We start from the raw sequence: 18,208 nt of genomic DNA, 5'->3' as shown, positions 1-18,208 counted from the left end.
TGAAATGCATTTGCTGAATGGGTGTTTTCCCTACATAAAAAAAATATGGCTGCACAAGCTGAAATTCTGTTGCAATGTCACAGCAAGAGGACATGCTTCTCTTGTGGATGCTACACAGTGGTAGTCGTTAAAAGAGAATAAGTAGAACTGTTTTTGAACTGAATTTATCCGACCAAAACTTCTATTCATCTTATCTAGCTTTGATGTGCTTCACTATCACATAACGTAGTCGTAGTGGACTCTTCAGCAGTCACTCCCCCTTGAATAAGCTAGCCATGATCTAAGTGGCCTGGTCCAGAACAATGAGCACTTTTAAAATTTTTACAGAGATCAAAGTACATAACGAATGTAAATTTATTACAAATCATTTTTCTCAACATCTTTTTTTACTACAGCATAAATGGAAAGTATTTGACCCCCTTATTAATATTTAAAACATTAAATGAAGGCAGATGTTCATCTCAGTGGTGGCAAGATGCAAATACTGTTAATACTATAATCACGATGTGTTGTGAATGGCTGAGGTGCATGAATCATATAGATTATAAAAGACCAGGCAGCCATTTCTTGCATTGCAACTTACGAGTCTTACTTTGTTTTGAGCATGCACTCTTTTTTTTTTTTCTTTTTTTAAAGACTTTAAAAATGGATCTAAAACTAATCCCCTGTCTGTTCTCCACCATGTACGACTAATGACCTGAAACCCTTAATGGACTGAGCATATACTGTGTTCATATCTCCATGTTCTTTTAGTAACTCCATCTCTCCTCAAGCCCTCACTAATCACGCTGTTCTTCCTTTATTAGTTTAATGGTATCAACTTGCGGAACGCCACGGAGCAGCAAGCTCGTCTCATCATCGGCCAGCAGTGTGACACCATCACCATTATGGCCCAGTACAACCCACACATGTACCAGCTGGGCAACCACTCTCGCTCGAGGTAACGTGATGTTTTCTGTACACCTGTGTCTAATGTTCAGTGTGGGGTTAGCCCGAGGTGTGCTGTTCGGATACTTCCTGAGTTTCAGTTTAAGAAAGACATCTACAAAAGAGATGTATGCTGTTATCTGGCCAGGAGTTCTCAAAATGCATTTGCAGTGAGGACAGATGATACTTTTTAATTGTATTCACACTTTTTCTTTGCTGAATAAACACAAAAGGGATCTCTGAAACAACAGATGTGTCAAGAATAAAGATGTAATTAACTCTTTAGCTGTGCATCTTTAAAATATCAACATTATTCATAATTAGGTCAAACCGATACTTAAGTTGGGATTTAGATTGCGATGTTGATATTTGACGGGGGAAAAACGTCAGCCAATATTTGTTGATTTTGGTTATTGTACATAGGCATTTTAACAGTGTAAGATACATTAACCTGTCTGTGCTCTCTGATGGACAAAGGCAACACTGTTTTTAATTGACCTCTACTGTGAAGGACATTACTTGAAGCCATTTACAGTGTAATTTTATTGACACATTCCTATTTTTGACTTTCGATGCAGCTCCCGTCTGGAGCCAGTCAGTACTCCGTGGACTCCCCAGGGGAGTGGAGCCGCCACCCCCGACAATCACTCCACCATCGATACACTCAGTGAACAGGACGAGGGCACGCTCACTCCTTCATCCAAGCAGACCACACCCACTACCAGTCCTCACAATTTCATCAGGTAAAAACCCCAACACAAACATTAATACAAGATAGAACAACCCCACCATTAATTGTAAGTTGGATGTGGAAGAAACACTTGCTCCATGCCACACCATCTCTTAAAACTATCTTTTGTCCTCTAGAATGCCGTCTGAGTGCAGCAGGATGGCGGATGAGCCACGGCTCGTGACGGTGCGCAGGCCTGGGGTGGAGGTGGGAGTCACTCTCTGCGGAGGGAACCTACGGGGCGTCTACATAGAGAGCCTGGATGAGGACAGTCCTGCCAGAGGGGCTGATGGGCTGCTTCCTGGGGACCTCATTCAAGAGGTGTGGACTCGTGCACCTGCTTTTACTCAAACACACATGCATAGACACCTGTTGCCTCAGAATGTCATAATGTACTAACACCTTTATCAACTGACCAATATATTTTTTTCAAAAGATTCAAAGTGCTTCACATAAAACCACTAAAAGCATCAAAACATAATGCAGAAAAACAAGATCTAAAATGAATGTTCTTAATTGTTTTTAAAACAGTCAAAAAGCAAAATATAGAATAAAAGTTGCAGTGCAGTTTAAGAAATAAAATGCAGTAGTGACATGCAGAAATTGATATTCTTGAATCTGATCCAATTAAAGGCAACAGAAAAGTCTTCAATCTGGATTTAAAGGAGCTGGAGAGACTTTTTTTTTAAGTGGGAGTTTTATTTGATTTCACAAATGGAATTGTTGGTGAACTATAGGTTATTTAAAGTGATCTCAAAGCTAAACTCTTCAAATAAGACGCTGCAAAGCTTTGCATGCTTTTGTTACTGTGGACTCGAGCACGGCCAGAAGCTGCTGGCATTTCTATTTTCCTGCCCGTCCTTGTTCCGCATTGATCTTCTCCTCGTCTGCGTTCTCTCTCGCTCCTCGTTGGTGATCCATCCGGAGCACCGCAAACTGAACAGACAATTCATGGCATGCTCCCACTTAGCTCTCTGCCACAAAGGGCTTGCTATCCAAATTGCAATGCAGCGTTGTCATTAGGCTGCACAGCATCAGCCTGTCCTTCAATCTTCCATCTTGTTTTCTTTTCCACCCCCCCCATACATGGCACAAATCAATACTGCGACACTTTAGTCCAGCTGAAAGCTTGGAGGAAAATGTAGCTGTTAGCAGGCATGCTTCACAGGCATTGCGGCTGAATATACAGATGAGCAAATTCCTCTGAGATTTTTCATGTGAAGTTCACTTTCCCTTTTTTTTTTTTTTTTTTTTTTTAAATCATTTTTTTAAATATTTTTGTAATTCTCATTCCCTCTTGTCTTTCAGTACAACTCGGTGAATATGAAGAATAAGACTGCAGAGGAGGTGTACGTCGAGATGCTGAAGCCTGCAGAGACGGTCACATTTAAGGTTCAGCATCGGCCAGATGACTTCAGCACGCTCAAGGATGTTCCAGGAGATGGCTTTTATATTCGGTACATACATATATACTCATTACACATGCACACAGATCGTTGTCAGGCGTTTTATTTGTAACAGCGCTGTATAAGGACCACTAATTTCCCCTAGCAGCCTCATCTCTGTCTGTGTTACTATTTATAGAACCACCACTGGAGTGCCCCTTGGACAAGTTGGAATCTTTCTCATCTAACCAATTATCCCAGATCCATTGTGTGACTGCAATGCTGCGAATCACACCACAAATTTAGTATCTAATCTCTGCGCTCGCTACGCAGCAGACCAACACCTCATCCATTTTAGTGCTCTGTGTTCTCTCAACCATGAGAAAGTACTCTGTAAATGAATGGAAAATGAAGCGCTAAAAATGTCACGTTTTGTTGTTGGGTGTCTGTCGGGGCATGTTGCCTCAGCTGCCGCAGTCACTTGTCATATAGGCAAGTGGGCTTGTGATGTCATCTGCAGTAAATACACTCTGCCTGCCTGACTGTCACAGACTACTCGGTAATGACTTACACGGCTCCAATAAGAGGCGAGCAAGGTTTATGTTGTCAGTAAATAAACTTTCTCTAATCTTTCTTACCCTCTAGCCCTCTTCACACCGTTCTTGTCTGGTACCTCACCTGCTCTCTCACTTCATCAACTCTCTGCTCCCTCTTTCTGCCCTGCTCTTCATAACTCCCCATCTATCTTTGTCTCTCCCTCTCACCAGAGCACTTTACGACCGTGTGGGAGAGGCCGAGGGGGACCTCAGTTTTAAGAAGGATGACATCCTGTACGTGGATGAGTCTTTACCAAAGGGCAGCTTTGGGACGTGGATTGCCTGGCAGCTCGATGAGAACGCGCAGCAGATCCAGAGGGGGCAGATCCCCAGCAAGTACATGTGGGTGGAGAATTCAATGCACGCTTACACACATCCGTTTTTGAGCTAGGGGACAGTTTGTAACAGCTGTCGCAACAAGCTGTGCAATACTGCTGCAATATAGGAATCATATGTAACGCCACTTCTCTTCCATATGTTTTAGACTGCCCCTTTCTCACTAACTGCTAGGTCACATTTTATTGTTAGTGTGTCTCTGCAAACATGCATTGATGTTACTCTTTTCATGTGGTTGTTCTTAGACTGTGCCAGAAGGGCCAGTAGTCCATAACAATACATTCTAAACAAATGCTAAAATCAATAAAGATTTATTATTTTGTCCAACATACCTCGACTCTCAGAAACTACATGCCTAACATAAACGTTTGCTCCAACCTTAGTACAACAAACTAAAACAATCCCCACAAGTGGAAATGTTATGTTTTTAAAAGTCACCAGTCCTCCTTTTCTACATTGATGCATTCACAGCCTTTTTCCTTGCGGATCCTCTTCAATTAAATCTGTGTGTGTGTGGGGGGGGTCTAGGATGGACCAAGAGTTTTACCGCAGACACAGTGTGACAGAAATGAAGGAAGACTCCAGTAAGACTCTGTCTGCGGCGGCCCGCAGATCCTTCTTCAGGCGGAAACAGAAACACAAACGCAGCAGCTCCAAAGACAGCAAAGAAATGGTGGCTCTGGATGCCATCAGCACAGACTCCATCCCTTTCCTTGATGGTGAGAGGAAACATTGAGATGTTTTTATAAAAAATATCAGAAATAATCAAAATGGCATCATGTAAATCTTCGCCAAACATAATATTTGATTGATCTGCGTGCTCTTTGTGTCAGACTGTGTGAGTCTGGCTTACCAGCGGGTCCAGAAGGTGGAGTGCCCCTCTCCCCGACCGGTGCTCATCATTGGGCCGCTCACCGACGCCGTCAAGGAGATGCTGGTCAAAGAGTCTCCTGGGAAGTTCTGCAGATGTATACTGGGTGAGTTCACCCGATCAGATGTTTGTCAGTTCTACAAATCGGGGAAATATATGGTGCGTAGGGTTGGTCATCATTTCTATTTTGATATGGTCAGATCGTGGTTACTCGCCAAAAGGCTATTTGATTGCCAGGGGGTGGGAGAGTTATGTCACAGCATGCTCATGAAAACTTGGTCTTTAGCCTCATTTCCACTTCATGGTTCGGCTCGTCTAAACTCCCTTTTGTAACCAGTTATCCAGTTAGCTATTTTCAGTAAATACCCCACTCTTGAATTTTAGTTGAATCTTTTACATGTCTTAAAAAAAACGTTGTGGTTAACGAGACTAGAGAGTTTGTTGGAGACATTAAACGTCCTCAGGCCGACTAGTCAGCCTTAGCTTTTTACTTTTTGCGATTGTATTCAATCTTAGAAAATCATTACATTAATTTGTGAATATTATCTTTCTGAACAAAACTACCATAAAGGTTTGTTTGCCACTGCAATAATGCCAAAACCAGTCTCGGTAACCAGTGCAATGCAAACCTGCCGTCCCTATAGTGCTGTGACATCATCCTCACAGCAGCTTAAAAATCTGGCTTGAGTGAATGAAATACTTGTTTTGTATTGAGGGTGGCTTGGCTGTTTTAAAATCAACCTGCATGCTCTCTGCAAGCAATACACTTATAGTGAATTTACATGTGTAAAAGAGAGTGAACATTTTATGAATTATTTAAACATCTCTAAATGTACAGTAAGGTGCAGATTGTAGAGATTGTTTTAATATCTTACTTCTGATGATGGTCTAACAAAGTTAAAATCACAATAATATTGGCATTGAAACAACCAATCATCGATCATCCCTTCAATTGTCAATATACATCCGATTGCCAATCAAAAAAAGACTAACAGTGCATCTACATTCTTAAAAAACTTTGGATATTTCTGCCTCTTGTATAAGGCTTGATTTAAATGGGAGGGTTTGTACAGTAGTTGGTAAAAATGTAATTTGAACATGTGATTTAATATGAATTCTTTCTGTTGTGTCTTCAGAGGTGATGAAGGCCTCCCAGCAAGCCATCGAGCGGGGCGTCAAAGACTGCCTCTTCATTGACTACAAGCGCAGGAGTGGCCACTTTGATGTGACCACTGTTGCTTCTATAAAAGAAATAACCGATAAGGTATCACCCAGAGCTTTTCTTTCTCATAAGATTGTATCGGGAAAGATAAAGTAGCTTTAAATTGTCTTTAATCTCTGCTCAAGATAAGATATCGCTATTGCAGTGCTTCATTCTTAGATGGCGATTAATGGGAAATAGAAAATGTTCCAGCTCGTAACAGCAGGTGTCAATTGTTGTTGAGTCTTTTGAAACTGAGAGCTGAATTTGTTGGTCGTGTTTTCTTTTTCTTTCGGATGCAGGGCTGTCACTGTTTGCTCGACATTGCCCCGCACGCCATCGAAAGGCTCCACAGCGTTCACATTTATCCAATTGTTGTCTTCGTCCGCTACAAAAACGCAAAGCAGATAAAGTAAGTTGTGTGTGTGTGTGTGTGTGTGTGTGTGTGTATAAGCCTTCTCGCTCTCCATCCTCCAATGAACCCTTTGGCGCGTCTGTCTCAGCACCCCGTCCCACAACAAACTCGGACATAATCCCAAACAGCTGTTCTTTCTTTTCCAAATTAAGTGTTGTATCCCTTATTCGCTTTGTATTTGTTGTACGTTATCTATCTCTTGTCAAGATTCATCAGACATTGTTGTTGCTACATATTTAAAATAAGTAATTCAATACTTGATCAACACTAGATGTAGTTTGCCTAATTTGTGACTGATTTTCAGAAAAGATTTCTCTCCCAAGACCCTCACTGGCAAAATAAGTAACAGGTGAATTCTAAATTTGAGCACATACTTTTATCCGTTAAGTATTAGATGCTCTGAATGAAGCTTAATTAGACACAATCAAAATACAGGGAACATAAGTGTTCATCGGTGTTGGATTCATAACTTACATGCTCTCATGACTATTCCAATTCTTATTTTTCTTTTCACAGGGAGCAGAAAGATCCGGTTTATCTGCGGGACAAAGTATCTCAAAAACATTCCAAGGAGCAATTTGAAAGTGCGCAGAAGATTGAGCAAGAGTACAGCAAATTCTTCACAGGTTCGTATGCACTCTAAAAAAAAAACAAAAAAACATGGATCACAGACAATATGCCCATTATGTGTCAGTCAGAACTTTATTTGCACTGTAATAAATGTTCCCTTTGTTTTCAGGTATTGTCCAAGGCGGCACCCTCCCTTACATTTGCACTCAGATCATCACTATAGTTGATCAAGAACAAAGTAAAGTCCTGTGGACTCCACTCGGCTGCCCCTAGAGGAAACCAGCTGCCACTACAGCAAGCTGTGGCTTTCATCTCCATTCCCCAAACACTAATTAACCCTTTCACACTATACCAATAGGTACCCTACAGTGAGCTAGTTATGTAAATTATTGATATTTTTTTATTTTGTCTTTGTCTTGATTCATAGTGTGCTCCGGAGCGGGTTAGTAGCACAGGATCTCGACGTTAAAAGTTCAGTCAGTCTTCCCTAAGGGTTTCTGGTGGTGTATTTGTAATGCTGCATTATAAGCGTCCGTTTACAGTCAAAAGACGAGTCTGACTATTGGTGTTCAATATTTGCTTGAATGCGTGTCCCTCCCCCTGTGTACACAAACCTCAACACTATTGAAGCTCAGCCACCCCCTGACCCTTCCATGTACCAAAATGACATTTATGGTTTCCCTACAATTATGCACCCATTTTGACGATGACTGACAACTAATTGTGTGTGTGTGTGTGTGTGTGTGTGTGTGTGTGTGTGTGTGTGTGTGTTTGTGTCTGTATGTATGTGAGAATAAGATTGAGAGAGTGAGAAAACATTGTTCACAATTGTAATGACAATTTAAGTTGCATCATGGTTGTTTGCTAGAATGAATACGATGCTATAGAAATGGAATGCCGGGATCAGACATCACATTCCTCGTGGTGTTTCATCACAAATGTGCAAAAGCATCAAACCTCCTGAAGTATGTAGCTGTGGTCTCACTGAGTCTGACTGCCACCGGTGACGGCCATGAAAACGCAAAACGCATCGATGTTTGCTCTATGCATTGTGTTTCTATAGCAGCTGGGTGTGCGCACAGTTTATGGGCCTTTCGGAAGTGCCTTTGGAGAACAACACTGATCTGAAACCATCCCCTGGTCACGTAGCCAGAACATTAAGAGGATTTTTGATTCAATGCATTCTTTCACCCATGGCGGACTAGATGATTTAGGGGCTGATTTTAGAGCAGTACAGCGGAGAGCGCATGACAATGGTGAGGTTTTGAGGGCAGGCCAAAGCGGCGGCCAACGGGTTAACTCCTCAGAATGCACTCCAGGGCTAGACAGACCACTGTGTAACTATCATTCTATCTCTTTAACATATATTTAACAACAATATAGAGTATAACATATACAGTATGCAGATACATCTGGAAAAAAGAAACAAATATATATTACATGTATTTTTACTAGGTCATACGCCTAGGAACGTCTGGCGGTCAAGTCATGTCTTAGCAGGTATTAGCATGTTTTTTAAAGAATTTATTTTTGTTTTTTGTGGTTGGTTATCAGTCACTTATCGACGTACTCATTAAAAGAGACACTATGAAGCAAAATTTGCAGGGTAATATCTTAAAGGATTTTCCTCTGATCTGTTTAAATGTTAGTGACTTTTCTTTGTTATTTAATTGTATTTTTTATTCAGGAGGCAAAAAATATTGACAAAGATATTCTGCCCTTCCTCAAAACCATATCCTGTATCTTATCGTGCCAAAATCCACTAAGGCAACTTTATCCTTATATTTCTGTTTTGCACTTGTTTATCTGTTAACCTTAAACATGTAACTGTTCCTAGGTTTCCAGTAGACTACAAATAGGTACTATATTTCTTCTGTAACTAATTCACGTTTTTATCTGTCACATCAGTTCCTTACATTTCATTGATGGCCTTTTATTCTTAATTGGAAAAAAGGATCACTTCTTATTTGAATTATTAAAAAGGGATCTATTCTTGCACAGTTTTTCAAAGGAAAATTGGTCCACAAGTTTGACTATTGGGCTGAAAGAGTAAGCAGAAGCCAACTGTAATGTTACTATTTTTCTGAGTAGATAGCATATGGTAGAGCGAGAGCGGAATACAACGTGAAATTGTTGTATTTTTAGAAAAAGTCTACTGTAGATGCCAGGTACTGATGAACTTTTATTTTATTAAAAGGAATGTGATTTGTATGTTGAGACATTAACATGAGAATAAAACTTGTTTTCTGTATCACGATACGGACTAAGTCTGAGATTTTGTTTCTGAAAGTGTAATGATATATTTCTCAACACCCTGTTGAGTGACATTAAACTGTACAGCCCGCCCCTTACAGGCTATAGTCTATTGTTCTGACATTGTAAGATAATTTCTTTTTTCCTCTAAAATTGTTACTCCCTTGTCCTGCGGTTTTAGAACTGGTAAGTATTGTATTTGATATTTCACTTTAAGTTACCCACCATGGCTGCGTTATAAAGTGTTACCAATAAAGGTTTAAAAAGTGAGAGAATTGGCTACTCAGTCTCTGCCTTTTATTTAGGTTATGATTTCGAGAAGAGGAAGAAAGCAGTGCTGGGAGCAAATTTTCTGTAAACGTCTCACTGACATGTGACAGTGTCCTTCAGAGATGTAGCCCATAAGGATGAAAGTGAATCCAGTTAGCTGAGAGCGGCAGTAAATGAAAAAATGTCAGATGAAATGGCCTTTCTGAGTTGAGATAAGGTATAGTGTGACAATATCTGCCAGCGTATCGGGGAGCGAGAGCGATAAAGATGTGGCCTTGCTTCAGCATTAAAGAAGCGGCTGCATTCCTTGGTTTATATAGACTTTTATACACTATAAACACTTAATTGTTTTTCTTAGCAGCACTCCAATCATACATCAGGCTTTGCAGTTTGATGTCTTCACACTAGAACATTGAGACCAACGTGCCGCAAAAGGATTTTGGTAATTATCTTGATCCTACGATATCTTTGACTATAAGGCATACCATTTCTAAGTCACTTAAGTGACTTTATTTAATCGGGTACTTTTGAGATCAAAGTCTCTTAAGCTGGTTAAGAGTAGAGCGTTGATGTCTGCAGTACAGAGATGTGTGAGCACATGCTCTGCAGTGATTGTACAAAATATCCCTGGTGATGAATGCTGTTATGTAAAGCAATATATATAGCATAGCAGTTTCAGCCTTATTAGAGTTGAATGCTTGAAAGTATGTTACTCCAATAAAGTTTTGTTTTTGATTGCCATCACTGTGAATACTTTATTTTCAGAACTGTGGGCTTCTTAATTCTCCTCATGTGATCTGTCTGAATGTCGTTTACCAGCAGCAGAATTCCTGCTCCAGTTTAGTTATCTATTACTTAATAGTACAATTGTAAATGTGTAATGTATTCAATTGCAGCTCATTTTACATTTTCTTGCCTCCTGGAAATATTCAGGGAATTTACACAAAGAACCTTTTTCAAAAGTCATATAGGTTTTTGCTGGATGATAAACACATACTCGGTCTACACTCAAAGAACAACTTTTCAATATTCTTTGAGAGTTGTTTTCCATGCAGTTGGACAGCCTGTAGCTACACCATATCTTGCTGGTTGATTGGGCACCTTTAGCCTAAGGTTGTTTCCTCCAAGTGCCGCATCAGGGGTCACACGGTCCTCCAGCCGATGATGTCACTTTGCACAGTGGATGACTACCCTCAAGCTGCCTGTCGGGTTCATCGGGGCAAGAGAGCACCCAGTGTCTCCAAAACATCCACCAATGTCTCCATCCTGCTACAGGCCTAATTGTTCATGCTTGTCAATGCTCTCCAGAGAATGTCGCTCAATGATTGGGTCATAACTTCTTCACTATACTTCAAGTTCAGGTCTGCTATATCATGCTCCTGTTCTTAATGTCCTCGAAGTACCCGCTTCCCTGTTTTAGAAAGAGGTAGGGTCTCCAGATCTCCTGGTGAGGTGTCTGTTTCAAGACAGCTGTTGACGGCTCAACTGAACTTGAGAAGTCTCACGTCTGACAGCGACGGATCTTTCTAGTCCACACTGGCAAGCTGTGGCCTTTCCCATCTCTGAGTATGATAGGATGAATTTGTCCGGTTCAGCCTTCTGCTGGTTCTCCAGCACATTAGCTCATCAGCATCTCAAAATGTCCTGCAGGATTACCACCTGACTGCTCTTGTGTTAATCTCATCATCTGTCAGCACCGAGCCCCTACGGTTAAAGTTCTTCTGGCCCACAGGAACCGCCCGCCCAACAGCTGGCCTTTCATGGGGGATGATCAATTTAAGTCCCCACTTCTTTAGCCAGCAATAAACGCCAGCAAGATTTATTATGACACAACGTATGTGGCATGTGCTGCTGATGCTCTCACTTTCTGTGACCTTTCTAGGGGCGTATTGTTGCATTGGACCTTGGAATTCAATAGACTTGTTCTCAGAGTATGTCTAGAGTAAGATGTTTACAGCATGAATGATGTGCCAATACATTTGTAAATGCTGTGTGAATCTGCAACATGAATTAACATTATTACTCTCAAGAGAATGCCTCTGTTGACCTGTGATTTACACCTCACTTGTTTCTTGAAAATAATATGATTTATTGAATAAAGATGAGCATACTCATGAGGCATTGAACTATCTTCTTTAATATTTCCTGACTTGTATCATGTTGGTTCTAGCTTGAATGTAATTTGTTTTTATGAAAATGTTGCAGTGCTTGAAAAAATAAAAATGGAGGTAGGTGCTCCATGTCACTGCTGTCGAGCAGCATCGTTTGTGCGTAATATGACCAGTTCACAATTTTACCAGCAGGAGGACATCTTCAGAGCTGCTCTACAAGGCCCATTCTAATAGTCTAATAGTTATGATAAAGGTCAAACCTAAGTTTACACGACCTGATTTCCTTCTTAGTGTTTGGCTGCAGGGACTTTCTGAAGCAAACCTGATGTAAATGATGCAGATGAAATTATGTAACAAAGATCATGTTACAAACATTCAAAACTTGTTGCATCTGAGTTTATTTTTATTCTGTAAATCTGGTGGACAGCAGTGTTGACCTGTCAAAGTCAAAATGCTCGCATAGACGCTCATAACGCTGACGTTGTGCTATAATTTACCGATTTCCTTGTCTTCGCTCTTTTACAGCTCCCCCCCTCCCAGGCTAAAGGATTCTGTTACAGAAGCTATTTCTGTGGAACCGCTACTATTTCCCAGACAATAAATTACCGTCATAGAACATAAATCACATCTTTGCCACACCTTACTTCGGCATGTTTGCTTTCCGAATCATCTGTGCTTGAGTAATAATAATAATTCCAAATGAATGGGACATTTATTAGGTAACTTATGAGTATACTTAAATAATTGCTGATATCGGATACCACATTAGATTAGACCACAGAGCCTGTACAGATTATTGAGGGTTTATTGCAAACAATCTCCAAGAAGTCTGGGGCCTTGTGACACAGGTGGTGTGTGCACCTGCCTTGTCTAGTGCAGGGGGGTCAGTGGTTATTCAGGGCCCGAGCCAGCTGTTTCCCCATATCCTTGGGTCTGGCTGACTACTTGAGGGGCATAAACCAGTGCTAGTCATGCATCACCTTCGTCACCAATTCACACCTGTTTTTGACCTAATATGTGAACTAAAAGTGTAAGCATATTACAGTAATTGGCCGGAAAAGGCATTTATAACAAGCACCGTGTGGGCAGAGATGGGCAATAATACATCAAAATGTATTTTGATACAAATTTAAAAAACTAAAAAGTAACCCTTCCCCTCAAATAAATTTATTAAAATAGAATACAAAATACTGGTGGCAGGAAATGTAACCAAATACAATGCATGCATTTGGTATTTAAAATGAAAGGAAATACTTTTTTCTAGATTTTCCATTTTCTCACAATTTGGTATAGCAGAGCATTCAGGTTTGGACTATATAATGTACACAAAGCTTTGGTGAACCCCACAAAAGGAAGAAAAGTCACAGAATGTCAGTGCAAAGCTATTAAAAGACTACAACTTGATTGATGATGTATATATTTTTATAAATGCAAGAGTATATAAGTCTATGTTACATGTTTATAACACAATTCAACCATAAATATTAACATAAAACATAAATATGACTCGAGAGGACTCAAAAGTGACTTGAGAGAGTTCCCCAAGTTATGAAGATATCAATTTGTATATCCCTAGCTTGATGACACACATGATTGGTGCACCTTTCTGGAAAGCTTACGACCTACGGATTCCGCCAATTGCGCCAAAACCAGTCAGACAAAGCCTCAGTAAGATATCAACCACATTGCATTTTTTTCTCCAGCCAAAAAACTGAAATATGACTTGCTTATGGAAACAATACTTGGTATGTGCTGCTGCATCTGCTTGAGCAGAGCCCATCTGTTGTGGAACCAAAGGCGTCCAAGGTCCAGAAAGAAAGTTAGGGCATTTTTGCTTTCAGGGACCTAAACTTACGGTACACGAAATCTGCACTAAATTAATTACTAAAACTATTTAACTTCACTTAATCAGAGTCAAACTTTGCAGAGATACTGTTAACACATAGTGCTATTTTATAGTAGAAAAACTATATATTATATATATATATATAATTTAATAATTAAAAAAAGCTACATACCTACTTATTTCTCTCTTTCATCGGCCAGTGGCATGGTAGGCCACATAGTTCTATATTACAGTGTCTCATACAGGTTCACACTGACATCTTTATGACATAATAATCCTTCCATTTTGGTTATTGAGACCCAACCACTGAGTAGCTAGTTTAGTTGCCTTTAAGAACAACTAACTTCTCAACTATTTCTGGTGTTAACCGCCTTCTGTGCGGATGGAATATTCTTCCTGCAAGCGAGAACAGTTTCTCAACCGGAGCTGAAGAGGGGAGGGTTGTGCTAACGCGAACAATAAGGAGCTTGATAAGTGAACAATTTTTTGATTTGTGGAGAAAGTATTTTGAGTATTTTAAATACAAAATTAGTCCACTCTAAAGTATTTTGTTACAAATTATGTTAGATTTTTTATCGGCCCTATCAAATACAAATGACAAAATACTCAAAAATAATTGAAATACGTATTTCAAATACAAATAATATACATACTGCCCGTGTGTGTGTGTGTGTGTGTGTGTGTGTGTGTGTGTGTGTGTGTGTGTGTGTGTGTGTGTGTGTGTGTGTGTGTGTGTGTGTGTGTGTGTGTGTGTGTGTGAGGCCTTTTATCAAGTCCATTTCTCAAAATGAAAACATGGGATGCCCTTCATCCATGATGACAAGCAGTAACTCAAAAAGGGGACTACTATCCTTAATGAGAAGTCAGGGCAATATGATCCCTACAGCGACCGACAGTGTTGGAGTCAAATGAAAAGTAACCTCACTTTATTCTCGTGTTAAATCCACACTGTCATCACAGCATTTCCCATGGGGACACATCATTCGCTGTGATGTTTATATAGCCTGCTATAATCCTTAAATGCATCACTGATAGATATAGCTCGCTTTTCACATCCTCCTCGTTTCTGCGACGTGCGTCACTCATTGGCGCACATCAAAGACGCAAAGGCGCAATTGTTGCCTTCCTCCTTTATGCGCCGAGGAGGTAGCGCAGACCGGTCGGCATTCGGAGTAAACATCGTCGTCGAGTATTACTGCCCTCTGTCTATCTTTATTACACGCGCTTCGCTCCGCCTTCCTACCTGTACATCTCCCCACTCTCCTCTGGAGCGGATCTGACAGGCGCGCGCTCTCAGCTGGCCGCTCCGTGCCAGGGCTGCAGGGGATCGAATGGAGGCGGTGACATCCACCCGAGCGCTCGTCCCTTTTACGCAGAACTGACCACGAAAACGCCCGCTAAGATGATGTAGCCTTCATTGCTGCGGAGACAGTGAACCACATGTAGAATCCAATTATCTATATGTGTGTTTTTTTCTTCTTCGTTTTGTTGCCCGCCGTTCACGAAAAGTGATATCGATCGAATTCTCCGGCTGCTTATCGACAGGATCCCTGGATTGAAGACGGCTAGAGAGAGAGAGGTCGCCTCGCCGAGAACAGGCTGCGAACATTTGTCCCTGCTTGTGTTTACTACTACTCGACGTATCATTGGCAGCGTCGACGGGCTGCGAACGACGCCGTCTTCGCCATGGCTTTTGGCGTGAAAGAGCCAGAAACCCCCTCAGCCTGAGACGTGGTTCAGATTCGTCAGTATTGCGGATTTAAATGCCTCTGTCCAAGGGCCACCGACCCGCTATTTTGGTCAGGTTCGCGTGTGCGGTGTCTCACGCTGTCACGAATAAACGATTCATAGGCTGCTAAAGTATAGAAAGAGACTCCATCGGGTGGGTGAACACAATTTACAGCGAAGTGGGTGATTTTTTTTTTTTCAAGCAATATGGCTGGTGAGTGGAGCTGGGGACGCTGGCACAGGCTCTCCAAGGCTCCTAAATGCTAGCGGAGGCAGGTGGCACCGTTCCCCATGGAAGCGCCAGCTCTATGAGGACAAGCAATATCAATAAGAATATCAATCCGGACTCTTCAATCTTAATATCCAAGATGGTAGACGTTGTCATCCCGTTCTCGTCCGAGGTGCCCTGCGACAACAATGGACAGCGCATGTGGTGGGCATTCCTCGCATCCTCCATGGTGACGTTTTTTGGGGGTCTCTTCATCATCCTGCTGTGGAGGACACTCAAATATATGTATACAGTTTGCTGCCACTGCAACATCAAACCCAAGGTATGGCCGCTAGTTTGTCCACTGTCAATTTGTATATGTAAAATATCTTTTAACGCCTCATACGATGCACATAATGTGTTTATTACATTTTTTTATGTGACACTGGCCTGACTTCTTGTTCTGTAATGGCCTTTATTGTGAAAATTACATGCCACTTTGATGGCTTCCCCATCATCTGCACCCACCAAACATATTTCAAGTGCCAACTGCAGTGCCTTTATAATGAATGCATCCCTTGGATACGATTGTTATTATCCGTTGGATGTGTTTACCAACTCCCACTCTTGAATGAAGGGGGTGGTGTTGCATGACAGATGTGGGTGGGATGAGAGAAGAGCAGCTCCTTCATTTTATTTAGCTTTTTCTTCAACGCACATCATAGCCTATCATTATGGCACATCAGCTCTTGACTTCTATGGTGAAAATAGACGTTTCTTGGGGCCACTCAGTAGTTTCATGGACCAACGTAACATTCCACCAGTGAGACCTAATTACATCCATTAGGACTTTTCATGCAGACCCGACGACATGAAGGCTGTTGCTTTCATAGTATGCAACAACTCTGCAAAATAAAGTCCTCGGAAACACAATTTCTGTCTTTTTCTGTCTGTTTTTCACATGTTAATAAATGTGTTTTTGCTGCACATTAATTATCTTTGTGGAATGATTAAAGTAACCTGTCTGCAGGACTGAGATAGAAATAGGATGAAAAAGGGTGACTACCCTTTACTTTGCTTGGGGTGGCCTGCTTCAACGATGAATCATGGCTGATTCATATGTGTATTAAAGCCTGCTTCATGCATGACTCATACACTTGCGTATGGTGCAAGTGGCTGAACAGTGGGTAATGTTGCTTAGAGTGTACGATTTTTTTTTTCTTGCTTGGAATGAGAATATTTTACACAAAACAACAACAAAAAGTAGGACAAGGCAAGTGCTGTGACAGTGCGAGTGTCATCAGCATGAAGCACAAAGGGGTTGAAAAGAAGATGTAGTGACAATGACGGCAGGAAGGAGGGAGCAACGGTGAACTTCCTCATCCCTTGATATGTTTGGGTTGCATTAAATTCAAATGGATGAGCTGAGCCCCTCCTGCTGCTCTTCTGCCATGTCCTTTTGTGGCCTTGGCCCTTTTCTGCCCGTTTCTATTTGGTATTATAACAGGTGGAAGACAGGGCGGAGAGTCATCATCCTTAACTGACAATAACAGCAGGACATTGCCTTCATTGCTCTGCTTGAAGCCATTGCACATCAATTTGATCCTTTTCAAATGTGATATTGTATACATTTGTGAATTATATAAATGGATATCTGAAATTGAAATATCACTATGTTTTAGAATATCTCTCAATCATATCTCACAGCCCCACACTCACCCATCTGCACAAACAAACAAAACATACCAAAAGTGATGGATCTAGATTTGGGATAGGACGTGAAAATACACAGATCGTCCAGCCCGGCTTTTGGCTGCATATTGAAAAACATGTTTTTCTGCTGACAAAAAATTGTCTCGTCTAAACGGCTCTCATTTACATTGAGATATAACTCTGCCTAATATACTATTTAGGTTATTACTTGTCTGCCTCATTTTGTTATGGTCATGAATCCCAGTATCCGAGATGGCACCAAACCATATGCCATCCCGCATACTTCTAACCATCATGCTAGGACAGTGATGGAAGTAAACCATGCAATTATAATGAGGTATCCATCTTGTGACTGCTGGTGGGTATCTGGTTGCATCTCATTTCTTGTAAAAGGAAGAAACGGAAGAAAATGAAAGCATGTTTCCGTTTGCACTCCCTCCCTGGGCTGTTGTATTGCTGTGTGTGGAAGGCAGAGCCATCCCGTTAGGTGACTTTGGTAGGCTTGACACTTGGCTGCAGAGGGAAAAGGCTTGTTAGGAGTATTAAAAAGGGGAAACTGGATCTGTGTTCAGCTGACTAGTGCGGCTGACTCAGTTGGCATGTGTCAGAAACAGGATGCATAGTTGGCGTTGAGGGGTGGTGGGCTTTCTCTGGCAGTACTGGGAACCTGGAATCAGAGGCAAGGAAATGGAGGTGAAAACTCTTGAGAGAGAAACAGTAGGAAGTGGAAACAGGGGGTGTGAGGGTGTCTGAAGGGTTTGAGAGGGGGTGTTGCATTGCCTAGTGTCCTCCTGTGCTCTGTCATTGACACACAGCTGTGTCCTAATTCTTTTAAATGGCCCTCTTCTCTGTCAGGATTATAAGGGAGAGGTCATGGGTCATATACATCATACAAGAGGAAGGAGTGAGATAAGTGGATGCAGCAAAGAAAAAATGTGCAGTGCAACTTTTTGAGACTTCTGGACTGTTAAAAGACAAGGGTCTGATGAGGACTTGTGCTTCACAAGTCCAAGGAACTGGATATAATCTGCTTTTTACTTCTATCTTT

The 18,208-nt window shown here is 41.3% G+C and overlaps 2 protein-coding genes across 2 annotated transcripts in view; both read left to right on the top strand.

Moving 5' to 3' along the window:
• dlg5a (discs, large homolog 5a) overlaps nt 1-9,288 on the top strand; it is a gene marked incomplete at its 5' end in the record, with an annotated part of 34,625 nt that extends 25,337 nt beyond the window's left edge. Inside the window, 11 exons of the mRNA XM_079230048.1 lie at nt 807-940; nt 1,506-1,670; nt 1,795-1,978; nt 2,966-3,114; nt 3,810-3,980; nt 4,503-4,693; nt 4,808-4,951; nt 5,982-6,109; nt 6,349-6,458; nt 6,978-7,087; nt 7,201-9,288. Coding sequence (XP_079086174.1) covers nt 807-940; nt 1,506-1,670; nt 1,795-1,978; nt 2,966-3,114; nt 3,810-3,980; nt 4,503-4,693; nt 4,808-4,951; nt 5,982-6,109; nt 6,349-6,458; nt 6,978-7,087; nt 7,201-7,304 — 1,590 coding nt within the window. The 3' untranslated portion in view covers nt 7,305-9,288. The remainder of the gene's footprint in view (nt 1-806; nt 941-1,505; nt 1,671-1,794; nt 1,979-2,965; nt 3,115-3,809; nt 3,981-4,502; nt 4,694-4,807; nt 4,952-5,981; nt 6,110-6,348; nt 6,459-6,977; nt 7,088-7,200) is intronic.
• Nucleotides 9,289-15,499: 6,211 nt separating this feature from the next.
• kcnma1a (potassium large conductance calcium-activated channel, subfamily M, alpha member 1a) overlaps nt 15,500-18,208 on the top strand; it is a gene marked incomplete at both ends in the record, with an annotated part of 124,891 nt that continues 122,182 nt past the window's right edge. Inside the window, one exon of the mRNA XM_079229511.1 lies at nt 15,500-15,790. Coding sequence (XP_079085637.1) covers nt 15,500-15,790 — 291 coding nt within the window. The remainder of the gene's footprint in view (nt 15,791-18,208) is intronic.

Source organism: Taurulus bubalis (genome assembly GCF_910589615.1).
Source record: "Taurulus bubalis genome assembly, chromosome: 14".
Classification (NCBI taxonomy): Eukaryota; Metazoa; Chordata; class Actinopteri; order Perciformes; family Cottidae; genus Taurulus; species Taurulus bubalis.
Note: the sequence above shows the minus strand (reverse complement) of the source record. Positions and strands in the feature narration are given on the sequence as shown.